Here is a 25379-nt window from a genome sequence, read left to right on the forward strand (position 1 = left end):
TAGTTCCTGCCCAGGCAGCAGCTACTATTCCTGGGGTTTATTATGGATCCCCATTAGTTCCTGCCAAGGCAGTAGCTACTCTTCCTGGGGTTTATTATGGATCCCCATTAGTTCCTGCCAAGGCAGCAGCTACTCTTCCTGGGGTTTATTATGGATCCCCATTAGTTCATGCAAAGGCAGCAGCTACTCTTCCTGGGGTTTATTATGGATCCCCATTAGTTCCTGCCAAGGCAGCAGCTACTCTTCCTGGAGTTTGTTATGGATCCCCATTAGTTCCTGCCAAGGCAGCAGCTACTCTTCCTGGGGTTTGTTATGGATCCCCATTAGTTCCTGCCAAGTCAGCAGCTACTCTTCCTGGGGTCCAGCAAAATTAAAGCAGTTATGCATTTTAAAACATTACAATACAATCATAACAAATTTCACAACACAGTAAGTGTGTGCCCTCTACTCTACTACCGCATATCTATAACACAAAATCCATGTGTACATGTCTGTATAGTACGTGTGTTATCATGTTTGTTTTACTTCACAGTCCCCGCTGTTCCATAAGATGTATTCGCATCAGTTATTTGATGTGGAATAGAGTTCCATGTTGTCTTGGCTCTATGTAGTATTGTGCATCTCCCATAGTCTGTTCTGGACTTGGGGACTGTAAAGAGACCTCTGGTGGCATGTCTATTGGGAGCCAGGAGAGATTGAAATTTCATATTATTAATATTAGCTCTGTGTACATCCAAGGGCCAGCCGTGCTGCTGTGCTGCCCTGTTCTGAGCCATTTGTAATTTTCTTAAGTCCCTTTTTGTGGCACCTGACCACACGACTGAACAGTAGTCCAGGTGTGACAAAACTAGGGCCTGTAGTACCTGCCTTGTTGATAGTGTTGTTAAGAATGTAGAAAGTAGGGCCTGTAGGACCTGCCTTGTTGATAGTGCTGTTAAGAAGGTATAAACTAGGGCCTAGGACCTGCCTTGTTGATAGTGTTGTTAAGAAGGTAGAAACTAGGGCCTGTAGTACCTGCCTTGTTGATAGTGTTGTTAAGAAGGTAGAAAGTAGGGCCTGTAGGACCTGCCTTGTTGATAGTGCTGTTAAGAAGGTAGAAACTAGGGCCTGTAGGACCTGCCTTGTTGATAGTGCTGTTAAGAAGGTAGAAACTAGGGCCTGTTGGACCTGCCTTGTTGATAGTGTTGATAAGAAGGTAGAAACTAGGGCCTGTAGAACCTGCCTTGTTGATAATGTTGTTAAAAAGGTAGAAACTAGGGCCTGTAGGACCTGCCTTGTTGATAGTGTTGTTAAGAAGGTAGAAACTAGGGCCTAGGACCTGCCTTGTTGATAGTGCTGTTAAGAAGGTAGAAACTAGGGCCTGTAGAACCTGCCTTGTTGATAGTGTTGTTAAGAAGGTAGAGCATCGCTTTATTATGGACAGACTTCTCCCCATCTTAGCTACTGTTGCATCAATATGTTTTGACCATGACAGTTCACAATCCAGGGAAACTCCAAGCAGTTTAGTCACCTCAAATTGCTCAATTTCCACATTATGCATTACAACATTTAGTTGAGGTTTAGTGAATGATTTGTCCCAAATACAATGCTTTTAGTTGTTGAAATATTGAACTAAATGAACCATGTCTCTCCCTGTCTGTGTGTAGGTAGGTTCCGTCTGATAGATGAAGACAGAGACGTTAGGGACCCCATCCAGTATTTCTCCTCGGTGGAGGAAGTGGCCGGAATGTTCCCTGACCGTGTCTTCGCCATGGAAACTATCAGCTTCACTGTCAAGGTCAGGGGTGAAGGAGCTTCAGTCAGCTCTACGCTGTCTATTTTAGCTATACATCACAAACCCTGCTCTGTGTGTGTGTGTGTGTGTGTGTGTGTGTGTGTGTGTGTGTGTGTGTGTGTGTGTGTGTGTGTGTGTGTGTGTGTGTGTGTGTGTGTGTGTGTGTGTGTGTGTGTGTGTGTGTGTGTAGGTTCTGTCAGGGGAGTTCAGTGAGGACAGTGAGTCGTACAGTGTGGTGCTGCAGCCTGGTGATGAGCTGTCACTCACGGGAAAGGCAGAGTTTCTCACAGCCACGCCCACCACGGAAAAGACTGGACTGAGCGCGCTCCTGAGACGCCTGGGGAAGACCCCCCGCAGTAAGACCCACACACCACTCCACACCCTGAGCTCTCTCTCTGTTTCACACCACACCCTGAGCTCTCTCTCTGTTTCACACCACACCCTGAGCTCTCACTCTGTTTCACACCACACCCTGAGCTCTCTCTCTGTTTCACACCACACCCTGAGCTCTCTCTCTGTTTCATACCACACCCTGAGCTCTCTCTCTGTTTCATACCACACCCTGTGCTCTCTCTCTGTTTCACACCACACCCTGAGCTCTCTCTCTGTTTCACACCACACCCTGAGCTCTCTCTCTCTGTTTCATACCACACCCTGAGCTCTCTCTCTGTTTCACACCACACCCTGAGCTCTCTCTCTGTTTCATACCACACCCTGAGCTCTCTCTCTATTTCACACCACACCCTGAGCTCTCTCTCTGTTTCATACCACACCCTGAGCTCTCTCTCTGTTTCACACCACACCCTGAGCTCTCTCTCTGTTTCATACCACACCCTGAGCTCTCTCTCTGTTTCACACCACACCCTGAGCTCTCTCTCTGTTTCACACCACACCCTGAGCTCTCTCTCTGTTTCACACCACACCCTGAGCTCTCTCTCTGTTTCATACCACACCCTGAGCTCTCTCTCTGTTTCATACCACACCCTGAGCTCTCTCTCTACTTCACACCACACCCTGAGCTCTCTCTCTGTTTCACACCACACCCTGAGCTCTCTCTCTGTTTCATACCACACCCTGAGCTCTCTCTCTGTTTCATACCACACCCTGAGCTCTCTCTCTATTTCACACCACACCCTGAGCTCTCTCTCTGTTTCACACCACACCCTGAGCTCTCTCTCTGTTTCATACCACACCCTGAGCTCTCTCTCTCTGTTTCACACCACACCCTGAGCTCTCTCTCTGTTTCATACCACACCCTGAGCTCTCTCTCTCTGTTTCACACCACACCCTTAGCTCTCTCTCTGTTTCACACCACACCCTGAGCTCTCTCTCTGTTTCACACCACACCCTGAGCTCTCACTCTGTTTCACACCACACCCTGAGCTCTCACTTTGTTTCAGGTAAAACTCCATGTCTGGTGTGTATGAACCATCGGACCAATCAGAGCATCTCTCTGCCCTTCGCCTGCCGAGGACGGTTCTGCACGCGCTCCCCTCTGGAGCAGGGCATGCTGGGAGCTGACCACACGGTGCGCAGCATCATCGAAAGGGTCCGACTTCCTGTTAATGTTACCGTGCCGACCAGACCACCACGGAACCCCTACGACCGCCACGTGGTGAGACATCAAATCAAATGTTATTTGTCACATGCATTTGTAAACAACAGGTGGAGACTAACAGTGAAATGCTTACTTACGGGCCCTTCCCAACAATGCAGAGAGAAAGAGTGTTGAGAAAAGTAATAACACTTAACATTATCTTGGCTACATGGGGAACCAGTAACGAGCGTATGTGAAGAGTCAATGCAAATGGTCCTGTTAACTATTTAACTAACTATTTAGCAGTCTTATGGCTTGTGGTTAGAAGTTGTTCAGGCTCCTGTTGGTTCCAGCTTGCCATGCGGTAGCAGAGAGAACTGTCTATGGCTGGTGTCTGGAGTCTTTGACAATTTTTAGGGCCTTGGTCTGACACAGTGTGTTATATAGGTCCTAGATGGCAGGGAGCTTGGCCCCAGTGATGGACTGGGCCGTATACACTACCCTCTGTAGTGCCTTGTGGTCGAAGTGGTGATGCAACCAGCCAATATTCTCCAAAAATGTCTTCTTCAACTTAAAAAGTAGCTACAAATATTTAAATGTAAAAAAAAACATAAAATAAATAGTTTAAACCATGACGTTATTGAAAAACCATCTGTGGCTATTTCCGAATACCTGGTATACAGTATACTGCCCAAGACTAGTTTGGACCATGATAGATCCTTAGTGATGTGGACGCCAATGGACTCTCAGCCCGCTCCACTACAGTCCCGTTGATGTGGATGGGGGTTGCTCGGCCCTCCATTTTCTGTAGTCCACAATCAGCTCCTTTGTCTTGCTGACGTTGAGGGAGAGGTTGTTGTCCTGGCACCACATAGCCAGGTCTCTGATCTTCTCCCTATAGGCTGTCTCATCGTTGTCAGTGATCAGGCCTACCACTGTTGGGTCGTCAGCAAACGTAATGATGGTGTTGGAGTCGTGCCTGGCCACGCAGTCGTGGATGAACAGGGAGTACAGGAGGGGACTAAGTACATACCCCTGAAGGGCCCCAGTGTTGAGGATCATCGTGGTGGATGTGTTGTTGCCTGCCCTCACCACCGCCCTCACTCACTCACTGTCAGGAAGTCCAGGATCCAGTTGCAGAGGTATGTGTTTAGTCCCAGGATCCTTAGCTTAGTGATGCGCTTTGAGGGCACTATGGTGTTGAACGCTGAGCTGTAGTCAATGAACAGCATTATTACATAGGTGTTCCTTTTGTCCAGGTGGGAAAGGGCAGTGTTGAATGCAATAGAGACTGATTCATCTGTGGATCTCTTTGGGCGTTATGCAAATTGGAGTGGGTCTAGGGTTTCTGGGATAATGGTGTTGATGTGAGACATGACCAGCATTTCAAAGCACTTCATGGCAACAGACGTGAGTGCTACGGGTCGGTCGTCATTTAGGCAGGTTACCTTAGTGTTCTTGGGCACAGGGACTATGGTGGTCTGCTTGAAACATGTTGGTATTACAGACTCAGATAGGGAGATGTTAAAAATGTCAGTGAAAACACTTGCCAGCTAGTCAGTGCCCTGAGTACACATCCTGGTAACCCATCTGGTCCCAAGGCCTTGTGAATGTTTTTGGAGAGCGTGGCCGATGATAACATGTTCTGTACTGTAGAGGACTAACTGTGTTCTGTACTGTAGGGGACTAACTGTGTAACTCTGTTCTGTACTGTAGGTGACTAACTGTGTAACTGTGTTCTGTACTGTAGGTTTCTAACTGTGTAACTGTGTTCTGTACTGTAGGTGACTAACTGTGTTCTGTACTGTAGGTGACTAACTGTGTTCTGTACTGTAGGTGACAAACTGTGTAACTGTGTGTTCTGTACTCTAGGTGACTAACTGCGTTCTGTACTGTAGGTGAATAACTGTGTTCTCTACTGTAGGTGACTAACTGTGTTCTGTACTGTAGGTGACTAACTGTGTTCTGTACTGTAGGTGACTAACTGTGTTCTGTACTGTAGGTGACAAACTGTGTAACTGTGTTCTGTACTCTAGGTGACTAACTGCGTTCTGTACTGTAGGTGACTAATTGTGTTCTGTACTCTAGGTGACTAACTGTGTTCTGTACTGTAAGAAAAACTGTGTTCTGTACTGTAGGTGACTAACTGTGTAACTGTGTTCTGTACTGTAGGTGACTAACTGTGTAACTGTGTGTTCTGTACTCTAGGTGACTAACTGTGTTCTGTACTGTAAGTGACAAACTGTGTTCTGTACTGTAGGTGACTAACTGTGTAACTGTGTTCTGTACTGTAGGTGACTAACTGTGTAACTGTGTGTTCTGTACTGTAGGTAACTAACTGTGTTCTGTACTGTAGGTGACTAACTGTGTTATGTACTGTAGGTGACTAACTGTGTTCTGTACTGTAGGTGACTAACTGTGTAACTGTGTTCTGTACTGTAGGTGACTAACTGTCTAACTGTGTTCTGTACTGTAGATGACTAACTGTGTTCTGTACTGTAGATAACTAGCTGTGTTCTGTACTGTAGCTGTGTGTACTAACTGTGTTCTGTACTGTAGATGATGAACTGTGTTCTGTACTGTAGGTGACTAACTGTGTAACTGTCTGTTCTGTACTGTAAGTGACTAACTGTGTTCTGTACTGTAGGTGACTAACTGTGTTCTGTACTGTAGGTGACAAACTGTGTAACTGTGTGTTCTGTACTCTAGGTGACTAACTGCGTTCTGTACTGTAGGTGACTAACTGTGTTCTGTACTGTAGGTGACTAACTGTGTAACTGTGTTCTGTACTGTAGGTGACTAACTGTGTAACTGTGTGTTCTGTACTGTAGGTAACTAACTGTGTTCTGTACTGTAGGTGACTAACTGTGTTATGTACTGTAGGTGACTAACTGTGTTCTGTACTGTAGGTGACTAACTGTGTAACTGTGTTCTGTACTGTAGGTGACTAACTGTCTAACTGTGTTCTGTACTGTAGATGACTAACTGTGTTCTGTACTGTAGATAACTAGCTGTGTTCTGTACTGTAGGTGACTAACTGTGTTCTGTACTGTAGATGATGAACTGTGTTCTGTACTGTAGGTGACTAACTGTGTAACTGTCTGTTCTGTACTGTAAGTGACTAACTGTGTTCTGTACTGTAGGTGACTAACTGTGTTCTGTACTGTAGGTGACAAACTGTGTAACTGTGTGTTCTGTACTCTAGGTGACTAACTGCGTTCTGTACTGTAGGTGACTAACTGTGTTCTGTATTGTAGGTGACTAAATGTGTAACTGTGTGTTCTGTACTGTAGGTGACTAACTGTGTAACTGTGTGTTCTGTACTGTAGGGGACTAACTATGTAACTGTGTGTTCTGTACTGTAGGTGACTAACTGTGTTCTGTACTGTAAGTGACAAAATGTGTTCTGTACTGTAGGTGACTAACTGTGTAACTGTGTTCTGTACTGTAGGTGACTAACTGTGTAACTTTGTGTTCTGTACTGTAGGTGACTAACTGTGTAACTGTCTGTTCTGTACTGTAGGTGACTAACTGTGTTCTGTACTGTAGGTGACTAACTGTGTTCTGTACTGTAGGTGACAAACTGTGTGTACTGTAGGTGACAAACTGTGTGTGTTCTGTACTCTAGGTGACTAACTGCGTTCTGTACTGTAGGTGAATAACTGTGTTCTCTACTGTAGGTGACTAACTGTGTAACTGTGTGTTCTGTACTGTAGGTGACTAACTGTGTTCTGTACTGTAAGTGACAAACTGTGTTCTATACTCTAGGTGACTAACTGTGTAACTGTGTGTTCTGTACTGTAGGTGACTAACTGTGTAACTGTGTGTTCTGTACTGTAGGGGACTAACTATGTAACTGTGTGTTCTGTACTGTAGGTGACTAACTGTGTAACTGTGTTCTGTACTGTAGGTGACTAACTGTGTAACTGTGTGTTCTGTACTGTAGGTAACTAACTGTGTTCTGTACTGTAGGTGACTAACTGTGTTATGTACTGTAGGTGACTAACTGTGTTCTGTACTGTAGGTGACTAACTGTCTAACTGTGTTCTGTACTGTAGATGACTAACTGTGTTCTGTACTGTAGATAACTAGCTGTGTTCTGTACTGTAGGTGACTAACTGTGTTCTGTACTGTAGATGATGAACTGTGTTCTGTACTGTAGGTGACTAACTGTGTAACTGTCTGTTCTGTACTGTAAGTGACTAACTGTGTTCTGTACTGTAGGTGACTAACTGTGTTCTGTACTGTAGGTGACAAACTGTGTAACTGTGTGTTCTGTACTCTAGGTGACTAACTGCGTTCTGTACTGTAGGTGACTAACTGTGTTCTGTACTGTAGGTGACTAACTGTGTAACTGTGTGTTCTGTACTGTAGGTGACTAACTGTGTAACTGTGTGTTCTGTACTGTAGGGGACTAACTATGTAACTGTGTGTTCTGTACTGTAGGTGACTAACTGTGTTCTGTACTGTAAGTGACAAAATGTGTTCTGTACTGTAGGTGACTAACTGTGTAACTGTGTTCTGTACTGTAGGTGACTAACTGTGTAACTTTGTGTTCTGTACTGTAGGTGACTAACTGTGTAACTGTCTGTTCTGTACTGTAGGTGACTAACTGTGTTCTGTACTGTAGGTGACTAACTGTGTTCTGTACTGTAGGTGACAAACTGTGTAACTGTGTGTTCTGTACTCTAGGTGACTAACTGCGTTCTGTACTGTAGGTGAATAACTGTGTTCTCTACTGTAGGTGACTAACTGTGTAACTGTGTGTTCTGTACTGTAGGTGACTAACTGTGTTCTGTACTGTAAGTGACAAACTGTGTTCTATACTCTAGGTGACTAACTGTGTAACTGTGTTCTGTACTGTAGGTGACTAACTGTGTAACTGTGTGTTCTGTACTCTAGGTGACTAACTGTGTTCTGTACTGTAAGTGACAAATTGTGTTCTGTACTGTAGGTGACTAACTGTGTAACTGTGTGTTCTGTACTGTAGATAACTAACTGTGTAACTGTGTGTTCTTGTCTGTAGATGACTAACTGTGTTCTGTACTGTAGGTGACTAACTGTGTTCTGTACCGTAGGTGACTAACTGTGTTTTGTACTCTAGGTGACTAACTGTGTTTTGTACTCTAGGTGACTAACTGTGTAACTGTGTTCTGTACTGTAGGTGACTAACTGTGTAACTGTGTTCTGTACTGTAGTTGACTAACTGTGTTCTGTACTGTAGGTGACTAACTGTGTTCTGTACTGTAGGTGACTAACTGTGTTCTGTACTGTAGGTGACTAACTGTGTTCTGTACTGAAGATGAATAACTGTGTTCTGTACTGTCGGTGACTAACTGTGTTCTGTAATGTAGGTGAATGTGTTCTGTACTGTAGATGACTAACTGTGTTCTGTACTGTAGGTGACTAACTGTGTAACTCTGTGTTCTGTACTGTAGGTGACTAACTTTGTAACTGTGTTCTATACTGTAGGTGACTAATTGTGTTCTGTACTGTTGGTGACTGTGTTCTGTACTGTAGGTGACTAACTGTGTTCTGTACTGTAAGTGACTAACTGTGTTCTGTACTGTAGGTGACTAACTGTGTAACTGTGTTCTGTACTGTAGGGGGCTAACTGTTTTCTGTACTGTAGGTGGCTAACTGTTCGGTACTGTAGTTGACTAACTGTGTTCTATACTGTAGATAACTAGCTGTGTTCTGTACTGTAGGTGACTAACTGTGTTCTGTACTCTAGGTGACTAACTGTGTTCTGTACTGTAGGTGACTAACTGTGTTCTGTACTGTAGGTGACAAACTGTGTAACTGTGTGTTCTGTACTCTAGGTGACTAACTGCGATCTGTACTGTAGGTGACTAACTGTGTTCTGTACTGTAGGTGACTAACTGTGTAACTGTGTGTTCTGTACTGTAGGTGACTAACTGTGTTCTGTACTGTAGGTGACTAACTGTGTTCTGTACTGTAGGTGACAAACTGTCTAACTGTGTGTTCTGTACTCTAGGTGACTAACTGTGTAACTGTGTGTTCTGTACTGTAGGTGACTAACTGTGTAACTGTGTTCTGTACTGTAGGTGACTAACTGTGTAACTGTCTGTTCTGTACTGTAGGTGACTAACTGTGTTCTGTACTGTAGGTGACTAACTGTGTTCTGTACTGTAGGTGACAAACTGTGTAACTGTGTGTTCTGTACTCTAGGTGACTAACTGCGTTCTGTACTGTAGGTGACTAACTGTGTTCTGTACTGTAGGTGACTAACTGTGTAACTGTGTGTCCTGTACTGTAGGGGACTAACTGTGTAACTGTGTGTTCTGTACTGTAGGTGACTAACTGTGTTCTGTACTATAAGTGACTAACTGTGTTCTGTACTGTAGGTGACTAACTGTGTAACTGTGTTCTGTACTGTAGGTAACTAACTGTGTAACTGTGTGTTCTGTACTGTAGGTGACTAACTGTGTTCTGTACTGTAGGTGACTAACTGTGTTATGTACTGTAGGTGACTAAATGTGTTCTGTACTGTAGGTGACTAACTGTGTAACTGTGTTCTGTACTGTAGGTGACTAACTGTCTAACTGTGTTCTGTACTGTAGATGACTAACTGTGTTCTGTACTGTAGATAACTAGCTGTGTTCTGTACTGTAGGTGACTAACTGTGTTCTGTACTGTAGATGATGAACTGTGTTCTGTACTGTAGGTGACTAACTGTGTAACTGTCTGTTCTGTACTGTAGGTGACTAACTGTGTTCTGTACTGTAGGTGACTAACTGTGTTCTGTACTGTAGGTGACAAACTGTGTAACTGTGTGTTCTGTACTCTAGGTGACTAACTGCGTTCTGTACTGTAGGTGACTAACTGTGTTCTGTACTGTAGGTGACTAACTGTGTAACTGTGTGTTCTGTACTGTAGGTGACTAACTGTGCAACTGTGTGTTCTGTACTGTAGGGGACTAACTATGTAACTGTGTGTTCTGTACTGTAGGTGACTAACTGTGTTCTGTACTGTAAGTGACAAAATGTGTTCTGTACTGTAGGTGACTAACTGTGTAACTGTGTTCTGTACTGTAGGTGACTAACTGTGTAACTTTGTGTTCTGTACTGTAGGTGACTAACTGTGTAACTGTCTGTTCTGTACTGTAGGTGACTAACTGTGTTCTGTACTGTAGGTGACTAACTGTGTTCTGTACTGTAGGTGACAAACTGTGTAACTGTGTGTTCTGTACTCTAGGTGACTAACTGCGTTCTGTACTGTAGGTGAATAACTGTGTTCTCTATTGTAGGTGACTAACTGTGTTATGTACTGTAGGTTACTAACTGTGTAACTGTGTTCTGTACTGTAGGTGACTAACTGTGTAACTGTGTGTTCTGTACTGTAGGTGACTAACTGTGTTCTGTACTGTAGGTGACTAACTGTGTTATGTACTGTAGGTGACTAACTGTGTTCTGTACTGTAGGTGACTAACTGTGTAACTGTGTTCTGTACTGTAGGTGACTAACTGTGTTCTGTACTGTAGGTGACAAGCTGTGTAACTGTGTGTTCTGTACTCTAGGTGACTAACTGTGTTCTGTACTGTAGGTGACTAACTGTGTAACTGTGTGTTCTGTACTGTAGGTGACTAACTGTGTAACTGTGTGTTCTGTACTGTAGGGGACTAACTGTGTAACTGTGTGTTCTGTACTGTAGTTGACTAACTGTGTTCTGTACTGTAGGTGTCTAACTGTGTTCTGTACTGTAGGTGACTAACTGTGTTCTGTACTGTAGGTGACTAACTGTGTTCTGTACTGTAGGTGACTAACTGTGTTCTGTACTGTGGGTGACAAACTGTGTAACTGTGTGTTCTGTACTCTAGGTGACTAACTGTGTTCTGTACTGTAGGTGACTAACTGTGTAACTGTGTGCTCTGTACTGTAGGTGACTAACTGTGTAACTGTGTGTTCTGTACTGTAGGGGACTAAGTGTGTAACTGTGTGTTCTGTACTGTAGGTGACTAACTGTGTTCTGTACTGTAAGTGACAAACTGTGTTCTATACTCTAGGTGACTAACTGTGTAACTGTGTTCTGTACTGTAGGTGACTAACTGTGTAACTGTGTGTTCTGTACTCTAGGTGACTAACTGTGTTCTGTACTGTAAGTGACAAATTGTGTAACTGTGTGTTCTGTACTGTAGATAACTAACTGTGTAACTGTGTGTTCTGTCCTGTAGATGACTAACTTTGTTCTGTACTGTAGGTGACTAACTGTGTTCTGTACCGTAGGTGACTAACTGTGTTTTGTACTCTAGGTGACTAACTGTGTTTTGTACTCTAGGTGACTAACTGTGTAACTGTGTTCTGTACTGTAGGTGACTAACTGTGTAACTGTGTTCTGTACTGTAGTTGACTAACTGTGTTCTGTACTGTAGGTGACTAACTGTGTTCTGTACTGTAGGTGACTAACTGTGTTCTGTACTGTAGGTGAATAACTGTGTTCTGTACTGAAGATTAATAACTGTGTTCTGTACTGTCGGTGACTAACTGTGTTCTGTAATGTAGGTGACTGTGTTCTGTACTGTAGATGACTAACTGTGTTCTGTACTGTAGGTGACTAACTGTGTAACTCTGTGTTCTGTACTGTAGGTGACTAACTTTGTAACTGTGTTCTATACTGTAGGTGACTAATTGTGTTCTGTACTGTTTGTGACTGTGTTCTGTACTCTAGGTGACTAACTGTGTTCTGTACTGTAGGTGACTAACTGTGTAAATGTGTTCTGTACTGTAGGGGACTAACTGTTTTCTGTACTGTAGGTGGCTAACTGTTCGGTACTGTAGGTGACTAACTGTGTTCTATACTGTAGATAACTAGCTGTGTTCTGTACTGTAGGTGACTAACTGTGTTCTGTACTCTAGGTGACTAACTGTGTTCTGTACTTTAGGTGACAAACTGTGTAACTGTGTGTTCTGTACTCTAGGTGACTAACTGCGTTCTGTACTGTAGGTGACTTACTGTGTTCTGTACTGTAGGTGACTAACTGTGTAACTGTGTGTTCTGTACTGTAGGTGACTAACTGTGTTCTGTACTGTAACTGTGTTCTGTACAAACTGTGTAACTGTGTGTTCTGTACTGTAGGTGACTAACTGTGTTCTGTACTGTAGGTTAACTGTGTTCTGTACTGTAGGTGACTGTGTAACTAGGTGTAACTGTGTTCTGTACTGTAGGTGACTAACTGTGTTCTGTACTGTAGGTGACTAACTGTGTTCTGTACTGTAGGTGACAAACTGTGTAACTGTGTGTTCTGTACTGTGTGTTCTGTACTGTAGGTGACTAACTGTGTTCTGTACTGTAGGTGACTAACTGTGTAACTGTGTGTTCTGTACTGTAGGTGTAACTGTGTGTTCTGTACTGTAGGTGACTAACTGTGTAACTGTGTGTTCTGTACTGTAGGTGACAAACTGTGTAACTGTGTTCTGTACTGACTAAGTGACTAAACTGTAGGTGACTGTGTAACTGTGTTCTGTACTGTAGGTGACTAACTGTGTAACTGTGTGTTCTGTACTGTAGGTGACTAACTGTGTTCTGTACTGTAGGTGACTAACTGTGTTAACTGTAGGTGACTAACTGTGTTCTGTACTGTAGGTGACTGTGTAACTGTGTGTCTGTACTGTAGGTGACTAACTGTTCTGTACTGTAGGTGACTAACTGTGTTCTGTACTGTAGTACTGTGACTAACTGTGTTCTGTACTGTAGGTGACTGTGTAACTGTGTGTTCTGTACTGTAGGTGACTAACTGTGTTCTGTACTGTAGGTGACTAACTGTGTAACTGTCTGTTCTGTACTGTAGGTGACTAACTGTGTTCTGTACTGTAGGTGACTAACTGTGTTCTGTACTGTAGGTGACAAACTGTGTAACTGTGTGTTCTGTACTCTAGGTGACTAACTGTGTTCTGTACTGTAGGTGACTAACTAACTGTGTTCTGTACTGTAGGTGACTAACTGTGTAACTGTGTGTTCTGTACTGTAGGTGACTAACTGTGTAACTGTGTGTTCTGTACTGTAGGTGACTAACTGTGTTCTGTACTGTAGGTGACTAACTGTGTATCTGTGTTCTGTACTGTAGGTGACTAACTGTGTTCTGTACTGTAACTGTGTGTGACTGTAGGTGAACTGTGTTCTGTACTGTAGGTGACTAACTGTGTAACTGTACTATAGGTGACTAACTGTGTAACTGTGTGTTCTGTACTGTAGGTGACTAACTGTGTAAGTGACAAATTGTGTAACTGTGTGTTCTGTACTGTAGGTGACTAACTGTGTAACTGTGACTAACTGTGTTCTGTACTGTAGGTGACTAACTGTGTTCTGTACTGTAGGTGACTAACTGTGTTCTGTACTGTAGGTGACTGTACTGTAACTGTGTAACTGTGTGTTCTGTACTGTAGGTGACTAACTGTGTGTCTGTACTGTAGTGACTAACTGTGTTCTGTACTGTAGGTGACTAACTGTGTAACTGTGTTCTGTACTGTAGGTGACTAACTGTGTAACTGTGTTCTGTACTGTAGGTGACTGTGTAACTGTGTTCTGTACTGTAGGTGACTAACTGTGTTCTGTACTGTAGGTGACTAACTGTGTTCTGTACTGTAGGTGACTAACTGTGTTCTGTACTGTAGGTGACTAACTGTGTTTTCTTGTACTGTAGGTGACTGTGTTCTGTACTGTAGTGACTAACTGTGTTCTGTACTGTAGGTGACTAACTGTGTAACTGTGTTCTGTACTGTAGGTGACTAACTGTGTAACTGTGTGTTCTGTACTGTACTGTAGGTGACTAACTGTGTTCTGTACTGTAGGTGACTAACTGTGTTCTGTACTGTAGGTGACTAACTGTGTAACTGTGTGTTTTCTGTACTGTAGGTGTAACTGTACTGTAGGTGACTAACTGTGTTCTATACTGTGTAACTGTGTGTTCTGTACTGTAGGTGACTAACTGTGTTCTGTACTAGGTGACTAACTGTGTGTACTGTAACTAACTGTGTTCTGTACTGTAGGTGACAAACTGTGTAACTGTGTGTTCTGTACTGTAGGTGACTAAGGTGTACTGTAGGTGAACTGTGTTCTGTACTGTAGGTGACTAACTGTGTAACTGTGTTCTGTACTGTAGGTGACAAACTGTGTAACTGTGTGTTCTGTACTCTAGGTGACTAACTGTGTGTTCTGTACTGTAGGTGACTAACTGTGTAACTGTGTTCTGTACTGTAGGTGACTAACTGTGTAACTGTGTTCTGTACTGTAGGTGACTAACTGTGTTCTGTACTGTAGGTGACTAACTGTGTTCTGTACTGTAGGTGACAAACTGTGTAACTGTGTGTTCTGTACTCTAGGTGACTAACTGCGTTCTGTACTGTAGGTGACTAACTGTGTTCTGTACTGTAGGTGACTAACTGTGTAACTGTGTGTTCTGTACTGTAGGGGACTAACTGTGTAACTGTGTGTTCTGTACTGTAGGTGACTAACTGTGTTCTGTACTATAAGTGACTAAACTGTAGGTGACTAACTGTGTGTGTTCTGTACTGTAGGTGACTAAACTGTGTAACTGTAAGTGTGTTCTGTACTGTAGGTGACTAACTGTGTAACTGTGTGTTCTGTACTGTAGGTGACTAACTGTGTTCTGTACTGTAGGTGACTAACTGTGTTCTGTACTGTAGGTGACTAACTGTGTTCTGTACTGTGTACTGTGTTCTATACTGTGACTAACTGTGTAACTGTGTTCTGTACTGTAGGTGACTAACTGTGTAACTGTGTTCTGTACTGTAGGTGACTAACTGTGTTCTGTACTGTAGATAACTAACTGTGTTCTGTACTGTAGATGACTGTGTAACTGTGTTCTGTACTGTAGGTGACTAACTGTGTAACTGTCTGTTCTGTACTGTAGGTGACTAACTGTGTTCTGTACTGTAGGTGACTAACTGTGTTCTGTACTGTAGGTGACTAACTGTGTAACTGTGTGTTCTGTACTGTAGGTGACTAACTGTGTTCTGTACTGTAGGTGACTAACTGTGTTCTGTACTGTAGGTGACTAACTGTGTAACTGTGTGTTCTGTACTGTAGGTGACTAACTGTGTTCTGTACTGTAGGTGACTGTGTAACTGTGTTCTGTACTGTAGGTGACTAACTGTGTAACTGTGTGTTCTGTACTGTAGGTGACTAACTGTGTAATTGTGTGTTCTGTACTGTAGGTGACTAACTGTGTAACTGTGTTCTGTACTGTAGGTGACTAACTGTGTTCTGTACTGTAGGTGACTAACTGTGTTCTGTACTGTAGGTGACAAACTGTGTAACTGTGTGTTCTGTACTCTAGGTGACTAACTGTGTTCTGTACTGTAGGTGACTAACTGTGTTCTGTGTGCTCTGTACTGTAGGTGACTAACTGTGTAACTGTGTGTTCTGTACTGTAGGGGACTAACTGTGTAACTGTGTGTTCTGTACTGTAGGTGACTAACTGTGTTCTGTACTATAAGTGACTAACTGTGTTCTGTACTGTAGGTGACTAACTGTGTAACTGTGTTCTGTACTGTAGGTGACTAACTGTGTAACTGTGTGTTCTGTACTGTAGGTGACTAACTGTGTTCTGTACTGTAGGTGACTAACTGTGTTATGTACTGTAGGTGACTAACTGTGTTCTGTACTGTAGGTGACTAACTGTGTAACTGTGTTCTGTACTGTAGGTGACTAACTGTCTAACTGTGTTCTGTACTGTAGATGACTAACTGTGTTCTGTACTGTAGATAACTAACTGTGTTCTGTACTGTAGATGATGAACTGTGTTCTGTACTGTAGGTGACTAACTGTGTAACTGTCTGTTCTGTACTGTAGGTGACTAACTGTGTTCTGTACTGTAGGTGACTAACTGTGTTCTGTACTGTAGGTGACAAACTGTGTAACTGTGTGTTCTGTACTCTAGGTGACTAACTGCGTTCTGTACTGTAGGTGACTAACTGTGTTCTGTACTGTAGGTGACTAACTGTGTAACTGTGTGTTCTGTACTGTAGGTGACTAACTGTGTAACTGTGTGTTCTGTACTGTAGGTGACTAACTATGTAACTGTGTGTTCTGTACTGTAGGTGACTAACTGTGTTCTGTACTGTAAGTGACAAAATGTGTTCTGTACTGTAGGTGACTAACTGTGTAACTGTGTTCTGTACTGTAGTTGACTAACTGTGTAACTTTGTGTTCTGTACTGTAGGTGACTAACTGTGTAACTGTCTGTTCTGTACTGTAGGTGACTAACTGTGTTCTGTACTGTAGGTGACTAACTGTGTTCTGTACTGTAGGTGACAAACTGTGTAACTGTGTGTTCTGTACTCTAGGTGACTAACTGCGTTCTGTACTGTAGGTGAATAACTGTGTTCTGTACTGTAGGTGACTAACTGTGTAACTGTGTGTTCTGTACTGTAGGTGACTAACTGTGTTCTGTACTGTAGGTGACAAACTGTGTAACTGTGTGTTCTGTACTCTAGGTGACTAACTGTGTAACTGTGTGTTCTGTACTGTAGGTGACTAACTGTGTAACTGTGTTCTGTACTGTAGGTGACTAACTGTGTAACTGTCTGTTCTGTACTGTAGGTGACTAACTGTGTTCTGTACTGTAGGTGACTAACTGTGTTCTGTACTGTAGGTGACAAACTGTGTAACTGTGTGTTCTGTACTCTAGGTGACTAACTGTGTAACTGTGTGTTCTGTACTGACTAGGTGACTAACTGTGTTCTGTACTGTAGGTGACTAACTGTGTAACTGTGTTCTGTACTGTAGGTGACTAACTGTGTAACTGTGTGTTCTGTACTGTAGGTGACTAACTGTGTTCTGTACTGTAAGTGACAAACCGTGTTCTGTACTGTAGGTGACTAACTGTGTAACTGTGTGTTCTGTACTGTAGATGACTAACTGTGTTCTGTACTGTAGGGGACTAACTGTGTTCTGTACTGTAGGTGACTAACTGTGTTCTGTACTGTAGATTACTAACTGTGTTCTATACTGTAGGGGACTAACTGTGTAACTGTGTTCTGTACTGTAGGTGACTAACTGTGTAACTGTGTGTTCTGTACTGTAGGTGACTAACTGTGTTCTGTACTGTAGATAACTAACTGTGTTCTGTACTGTAGATGACTAACTGTGTAACTGTGTTCTGTACTGTAGGTGACTAACTGTGTAACTGTGTTCTGTACTGTAGGTGACTAACTGTGTAACTGTGCCCTGTACTGTAGGTGACTAACTGTGTGATTCTGTCTTACTCCAGGTGAGAGAGGGGCATCGCTACAAGCTGTTGAACATTGTCAGTAAGACAGTGGTGTTGTGTCTCGTCGTACGGCCAATACAACTGGTTCCCTCCCACTTCCTGTTGCTACGCTGCATGCCGCGCTTCTCTGTGGCTACGCCCTCGGCAACTACAGACAGCCTGTTGCTACGGCAACATGCCAGCTTCGACCCTGATGGGTACAGTCGAGCCGTCCGTGAGACGCGTCCAGAACTCAGCGAGGAGAGAGTGTGTGTGAGCGAGGACGGTGTGTGTGTGAGCCCGCGGAGGGGAGGTGTGTGTGTGTCAGCTCAGGACTCTCAGCTGCTGTCCGTGTGTGTGTTCGCTGGGGGCGGAGTTACAGACAACGTCAGCCAATCGCAACGCTGCAGAGACTCTCTAGGTGAGGGGACAGAGTACCTCTCTCCCAATTGGACAGAGGCTGAGCTGCAGACCAGTGAAGAGATCCCCTACGAGGAACTGTGGACCAATCAGACTGCAGAGGGCCTGGGGAAGGCAGAGCCAAACCGCATCTCCATCCATTCCTCTTCCTCTTTGGATGGATTGCTGGGGACTGCCCGCCTCGCCATGGTGACAAGAGTATCAACCCCGCCCCCTGTACCTCCAAAATCAGACGCAGTGAGTCTCTCCCATAGAGATACCTAGAGAGCACCTCTCCTATCTATACTATATTGATACCTAGAGAGCACCTCTCCGTCTATACCAGAGATAGGAGAGGTGCTCTCTCTAGTATATCTATACCATAGAGATTCCCTCTCCTATCTATACCATAGAGATTCCTAGAGAGCACCTCTCCTATCTATACCGTGATACCCTCGCCTATCTAAATCATAGAGATACCTAGAGAGCACCTCTCCTATCTATACTATATTGATACCTAGAGAGCACCTCTCCGTCTATACCAGAGAGAGGAGAGGTGCTCTCTCTAGTATATCTATACCATAGAGATACCCTCGCCTATCTATATCATAGAGATACCTAGAGAGCACCTCTCCTATCTATACCATAGAGATAGGCCCGTTCTTCTCTTCTCCTCTCCCCTGCTACTCTTCCCGGGTCCTTAGTGTACAAGAAAAAGTAGTGCACTATGTTTTCTGTCAACATACCTGTTGAAATAATGGTTAAAAACACCTCTAAGGGGTGGGGCCCTATGAAATCTGTATTTATTTTTTTACAAATAATGTTTTCCATCCCCCCCCCCCCTGTTTTTTTTTCAATGCTTACATCATATTAAATACCTTATTTTTTATGTTTGGAAGAAAACTAACAAATGTCGACCCCCCCCCCCCCATTGTGCATCTAGCAAGTGAGGAATGTGCTGTCTAACTTGCCGGTCTAGTGATGGTTCTGGACTGCTGCTGCTCATTTCATGGCAACATTTGCAAATAATAGATACAAATTATGTACTTCTGCCAGGTGAGCCTACTTTGCAGTTAACATTTCAAGATGCACTATGCAAAAACAATTGTAAAAAAGACGCAAAAATAAATCTTAAGAACGGGATGCATAGAAATTGCTCACATAGAACAGATCTACCACTTCTTAGACTTGCTTTAAATGATAATGACAGATCTATAACATACATTTCTATGTGAATTTGGTTGGGTTGCCCAAATAGGGACATATTGCAGCTTTAATTGGGAAGGTTTTGGGGAAAGTATTTCTACCTAGTCTAGTATTACATAGATACATTACTATACATACATAGTCTAGTATCTAGTATTTCTGTCAACCCACAAGACGGTTATCACATCAACTTGCTTCACATGGAGTAATAGACAAACACGCGCACCACACAGAAAGACAGGGGCAATATTACTGGAAATTAATTGGTAGATATTGTGTTCGTTTTTTGGCTTTTTAAACCAATAGTGGCTAACCAGCGGCATGATAATGTCAGTGTTGCCTAGATTAGATAATAGCTGGGAGCTTGCGGTGGGACATCCTATAGGTTAAGGAAGAACAGAATTCCATCCAGGTCATTAGGAGAATGAAGGCGATTCAGGTCATTAGGAGGGATCAGCCAATGAATGACGGCAATTCAGGTCATTAGGAGGGATCAGCCAATGAATGAAGGCGATTCAGGTCATTAGGAGGGATGAAGGAGATTATCAATTGTTTTGCTCAAATCCTCGCGTCCTCTCCTTCTTTTGATTAAGGTCAAAGGTAATCGAGGAGCGGAAACCGTTGTGCTTGTATGAAATGACTCTCCTACATTTTAGCACGTCATCAATCAAATGATGTTTACTATTTGATTATTCAACAGTTTTACCCCATTTACCTGTTTTCGAATTGATAGTTACGACCTTGCCTCAGTGCAGCAACTCGGTAGAGGTGAAGATCAGGACGTGCAGGCAGCCGGTCTGCCAAACCCTCCCCGGGCGGTGCTCCCGGTCATGGCCGGCTGTGACACCGCCTGGGAGGCCCAAATGATGTTTACAGGGTTGGAATCACATTTATATGTGTTGTGTAAAAAAAATAATAATAATAGTTGTGCCAGACATTTTATAGATAAAAAGATTACTTGCGTATCGTTTTTAAACATACTTTTCTCCTCCGAGAAAACAACAGGGGGGTGTAGCTGGCCTCGGTAGGAGCCTCGGTAGGGGCCTCTGTAGGAGCCTCGGTAGAAGCCTTGGCCAGAGTCTTGGTAGGAGCCTCGGCAGGGGCCTCGGTAGGAGCCTCGGTAGGAGCCTCGGTAGGAGCCTCGGTAGGATCCTCGGTAGGAGGCTCGGTAGGAGCCTCGGTAGGAGCCTCGGTAGGAACCTCGGTAGGAGGATGTTGAAGCTGCAATATGTAACGTTTTGGACGATCTCACCAAATTCACATAGAAAGCAAGTCTAAGAAAAGGCATATCTGTTCTATGTGTGCTATTTCTATACTTCCCGTGCTTAAGTTTAGTTTGTACCTGTTCAGACAACACCCTCCAGGTGGCAGTAAATCATCAACCTTGGGTTCATACCTATTCAGACAACACAGTTTGTCTTCCGACTGTCAGAAGTAGAAGATGAAACTTCAAAATGGTGGAAACCCTTAATGGTGCTGTTCATGCTAAATCTGGCTTTGTGTCAGAAAAGCCCTCTTTCCATCTTCATGCTATAGTTGGTTTGGTGTAAAAAAAAAAGCCCTCTACCCCCCCCACTCTCTCTCTCTCTCTCTCTCTCCATCTGGTTGTTAAACTCAGGATGAGACTGAATTATTGATACACACTTACTGGAATTGGTCACACACACTCACTCTGTGTGTTTCAAATCAAACTTTATTATTCACATGCGCAGAATACAAGAAGTGTAGACCTTACCGTGAAATGCTGATTTACAAGCCCCTAACCAACAATGCAGTGTGTATGCTGAAGAGTGTGTTTCAGGAGTGAAAGGTTGAGAGTGACATTTACCAGCATGCCAACACACACACACACACACACACACACACACACACACACACACACACACACACACACACACACACACACACACACACATTCCTTGCACATTCCTCTGGAAATTCTTCAGACTCTATAGAAACCACTCTGTGTGTGGTTGTGTGTGTAGGTGAGAGAAGAGTGCAGGTTCCTGATCGCTCCTCCAGTTCCTCCTCGATGCTGTAAAGGAGACTCCTCCCCTTCCTGTCCAAGCCCCACCCCCAGTCCACCGGTCCCGCCCCGCTTCCCTCAGACACATCTCTCCTATTACTCTTCTGGACCACCCAACAGGTACACACACACACACACACACACACACACACACACACACACACACACACACACACACACACACACACTAACCATATCCCTCTCTCTCATCCTTCCCTCTCTCTCTAGTTGTTCTGTCTCTCCTCCAGACTCATCTATCTACTGTTATCCATGTCCCTGGACTGACCCCTCCCACATCAGCCCTGAGCCAATCCCTGCTCTCCCTGCTGACAGCTTGGCCAATCCCCAGCCAGCGCAGGCCACCTGGGTGGAGCCGTGGAGCTATAATTCCTCCTCCTTCTCACGGCTGAGGCTTCCGCCCCCTCAGAGTCGATTCGCTCCCTTCGGAGCACTTAACCCCTTTAACCGCCCTAGTCCCTCCCCCTGCCCTTCCCCAGAGCCTATACCAGCCAATCAGACAGCAGAGCTCTCCAGAGGCGCCGAGGGAGGCGGGACATGTGAGGGGTCGACTCCGCCTAGTGACCCTGCCTGGCGCCCGCCCACTGACCTGTCTGCCCTCTCATTGGAGGAGGTGTCTGCCAGTCTGAGGTTCATTGGCCTATCAGAGGCAGCGGTGGGCGTGTTCCAGAGAGAGCGCGTTGACGGTAGCCTCCTGGTTCAGCTCGACGAGGAGACCCTGTCACATGACTTCCATCTCAGCCGATTGCACGTCACCAAGATCACACAGTTCATACAGGGTTGGAGGCCCAAGATTTAACACCTATTGTGACACTGTCACAAGGTGTTTATCACAACATTGGAGGCTGCTGATTGGAGGACGGCTCATAAAAATGGCTGGAATGGAAACCATGTGTTTAACGTACTTGATAGCATTCCACTCCAGCCTTTACCACGAGCCCATCCTCCCCGATTACGGTGCCACCAACCTCCTGTGCGATATACGTAAAGGACGAAGGCAAGGTTTGCTATTTTGATGAAGTACTGTAAAGCCGCTCGAGGCGAAGGTTGCCCCTAACTGAAACACTACAGATAAACACTACAGATAAAAACTACAGATAAGGAAATTGTCAGATCAATAAATAGTTTCTCACTATTCCATCTGTGTTGGATTGTCTTTCGACTCCACCAGGCGGCCTTGCCGTCTACTCCACCAGGCGGCCTTGTCGTCTACTCCACCAGGCGGCCTTGTCGCCTACTCCACCAGGCGGCCTTGCCGTCTACTCCACCTTGTCGTCTACTCCACCATGTCGTCTACTCCACCAGGCGGCCTTGCCGTCTACTCCACCAGGCGGCCTTGTCGTCTACTCCACCAGGCGGCCTTGTCGTCTACTCCACCTTGTCGTCTACTCCACCATGTCGTCTACTCCACCAGGCGGCCTTGTCGTCTACTCCACCTTGTCGTCTACTCCACCATGTCGTCTACTCCACCAGGCGGCCTTGTCGTCTACTCCACCTTGTCGTCTACTCCACCATGTCGTCTACTCCACCAGGCGGCCTTGCCGTCTACTGCACCAGGCGGCCTTGCCGTCTACTCTACCAGGCGGCCTTGCTGTCATTTTTCAGCGGACCAGGAGTGCCAACTTAGCCCAGATGAGAACTGAGCGTCCCCTGTTTGCAAAAGTAGCACACCCATGAACACACCCTGTACTTTCTGTCTGTTCGCTGTAGTCACCCTCAGTGGACAGCTTCCTCAGTGGGCAGCTTCCTCAGTGGGCAGCTTCCTCAGTGGGCAGCTTCCTCAGTGGGCAGCCTGTGACATGACTTCCACTTTAGGACGTTAACAAGGCGACACTCCATCTTAACTCCTCCTCCACATTGACTTGATTGTTTGAACAGTACAGAAGAGAACCCCCCCCGACAGTAAAAATGTTTTTCTCAGAAAGAAGGAAACACCGCTTAGGCATTTATTTTCCTCCTGTAACGTTAGGTTAGCCATCTTACATGTCCCTTCTTATTGGTTGAATCAGATGCTGTGTACCTTCCGATTGGATGAACCGGAAGGTGTGCCTTCGCTATTCTTCTTGGGGCAGCAGGGTAGCCTAGTGGTTAGAGCATTGGACTAGTAACCGGAAGGTTGCAAGTTCAAATCCCCGAGCTGACAAGGTACAAATCTGTCGTTCTGCCCCTGAACAGGTAGTTAACCCACTGATCTTAGGCCGTCATTGAAAATAAGAATTTGTTCTTAACTAACTTGCCTAGTTAAATAAAGATAAAAATTGATTGGAGGAGAGATATACTGCCACTTGGAGGGTGATTAGTGAAGTGTGCAGAGCATTTAAATCTCCATATTTCAAGGTGAACATGTATCCCCCTGCTGGCCAGTCAACCTATTACAGAAAGAGCACAAGTTTAAGGTCTCGATTCAATCAGATCGTTGGAGTCATCAAATCGGTGACAAGCTGCTCTTGCGATCGTTAACCCTTCCTTAACGTTATTGAGTGAATTAAGAAGGAATGGCGATGTAATTTGTAGCGAAATGTGGTCAGACGGGAGAGTTTGAGTGATGAAGTTGGACAGAGAATATCAACATCTCTCCGTAAGAAACACTTGAATTGTAAAAACACATATATTCTGTCAATTGAGCCTTATTCTCTGCCAGATGTCATACAAACTGTTATATGTGGATAATAGCTATAGCTAGGCCTGTCTGTAGGATTGATTTGTCATTTCAATAGGCCTAGGCTACTAAATGCAATCTGGGTTTATGATTGTAATTCAACTTTGCCATGGTTTGCTTAGCTAGATGCAGGTAGCCTATAACTCCTGATAGGCCTGTTAGATAGGCTACAGTAGACTAGGCAAGATGTAAAATGACCAATTTACTACAGGAGCTTGCTTAGTTCAAATTGACAGACTAATTTATTGAATCTGAATAGCGAGGAGATTTCTGTAAAAAGTGTTTGTGTTGCCCAATAGCCTGGATTTGACAGCTCTAACGCAGTTCTACCTTCGAACACCTCAAAATAATCGCTATGCGGATCTGATTGAATCCAGCCCTAAGGTCTTTAATAGGCTGATTAGGAATTTGTTCCAGGAAATAATCTGCCACCTGGTAAGGTTAGCAAAGGGCTAATGTGTGCCAGGTTATCTGATGGGACCAGCTACAATTTAGCATTCTGTCACATGACACTACATCAACCATTTTAATTGGCTGATGCTTAAACTTAACCTTGAAGTTAAACTTTTTCTAATGTTTGCCAGTATGGGCCCATGGTGTTTGTTATGCAACGTTTTGGATTCTTTAGATAGAAATAGCCTTTTGTAGACCAAATATGCCTTTGACGTGTAGAATAAGGAATAACATCAACTCTGTTCATGGCATTTCTATCTGCAACTGAACGGGCCCTGCAGTAACTACAAACTGTAGAGTTAACTAACCTCTGGTTGTGGCCCTGCAGTAACTACAAACTGTAGAGTTAACTAAGCTCTGGTTGTGGCCCTGCAGTAACTACAAACTGTAGAGTTAACTAACCTCTGGTTGTGGCCCTGCAGTAACTACAAACTGTAGAGTTAACTAACCTCTGGTTGTGGCCCTGCAGTAACTACAAACTGTAGAGTTAACTAACCTCTGGTTGTGGCCCTGCAGTAACTACAAACTGTAGAGTTAACTAAGCTCTGGTTGTGGCCCTGCAGTAACTACAAACTGTAGAGTTAACTAACCTCTGGTTGTGGCCCTGCAGTAACTACAAACTGTAGAGTTAACTAACTTCTGGTTGTGGCCCTGCAGTAACTACAAACTGTAGAGTTAACTAACCTCTGGTTGTGGCCCTGTAGTAACTACAAACTGTAGAGTTAACGAACCTCTGGTTGTGACCCTGTAGTAACTACAAACTGTAGAGTTAACTAAGCTCTGGCTGCTACAGGGGGTTGCTATGGTAATTTGCTATGGTGAGGGCTAGTGTTGGTCTCTTTACTGATGATGATGATGATGATAATGGTGTTTAACCAGGGTTTGTAGTGATGAGGATGTTTAACCAGGGTTTGTAGTGATGAGGATGTTAAAGGTTCTCTAAGAAAATTATAATTTAAGATGGCTTCAACATTAAATAGCTGAGTACATGTTGCATAGAACACCTTGAAACATAATGTCTAATGAGGTCTGAACACCTTGAAACATAATGTCTAATGAGGTCTGAACACCTTGAAA

At 44.2% G+C, this 25379-nt stretch overlaps 1 protein-coding gene across 1 annotated transcript in view; it reads left to right on the forward strand.

Annotated features, from left to right (window-relative positions):
* LOC139407449 (GRB2 associated, regulator of MAPK1-like) overlaps positions 1-21989 on the forward strand; it is a 65632-nt gene extending 43643 nt beyond the window's left edge. Inside the window, exons 3-8 of the mRNA XM_071151245.1 lie at positions 1647-1777; positions 1965-2130; positions 3175-3389; positions 17563-18198; positions 21132-21292; positions 21401-21989. Coding sequence (XP_071007346.1) covers positions 1647-1777; positions 1965-2130; positions 3175-3389; positions 17563-18198; positions 21132-21292; positions 21401-21989 — 1898 coding nt within the window. The remainder of the gene's footprint in view (positions 1-1646; positions 1778-1964; positions 2131-3174; positions 3390-17562; positions 18199-21131; positions 21293-21400) is intronic.
* Positions 21990-25379: the final 3390 nt, after the last annotated feature.

The sequence above is a fragment of the Oncorhynchus clarkii genome, chromosome 4 (assembly GCF_045791955.1).
Source record: "Oncorhynchus clarkii lewisi isolate Uvic-CL-2024 chromosome 4, UVic_Ocla_1.0, whole genome shotgun sequence".
Taxonomy (NCBI): domain Eukaryota; kingdom Metazoa; phylum Chordata; class Actinopteri; order Salmoniformes; family Salmonidae; genus Oncorhynchus; species Oncorhynchus clarkii.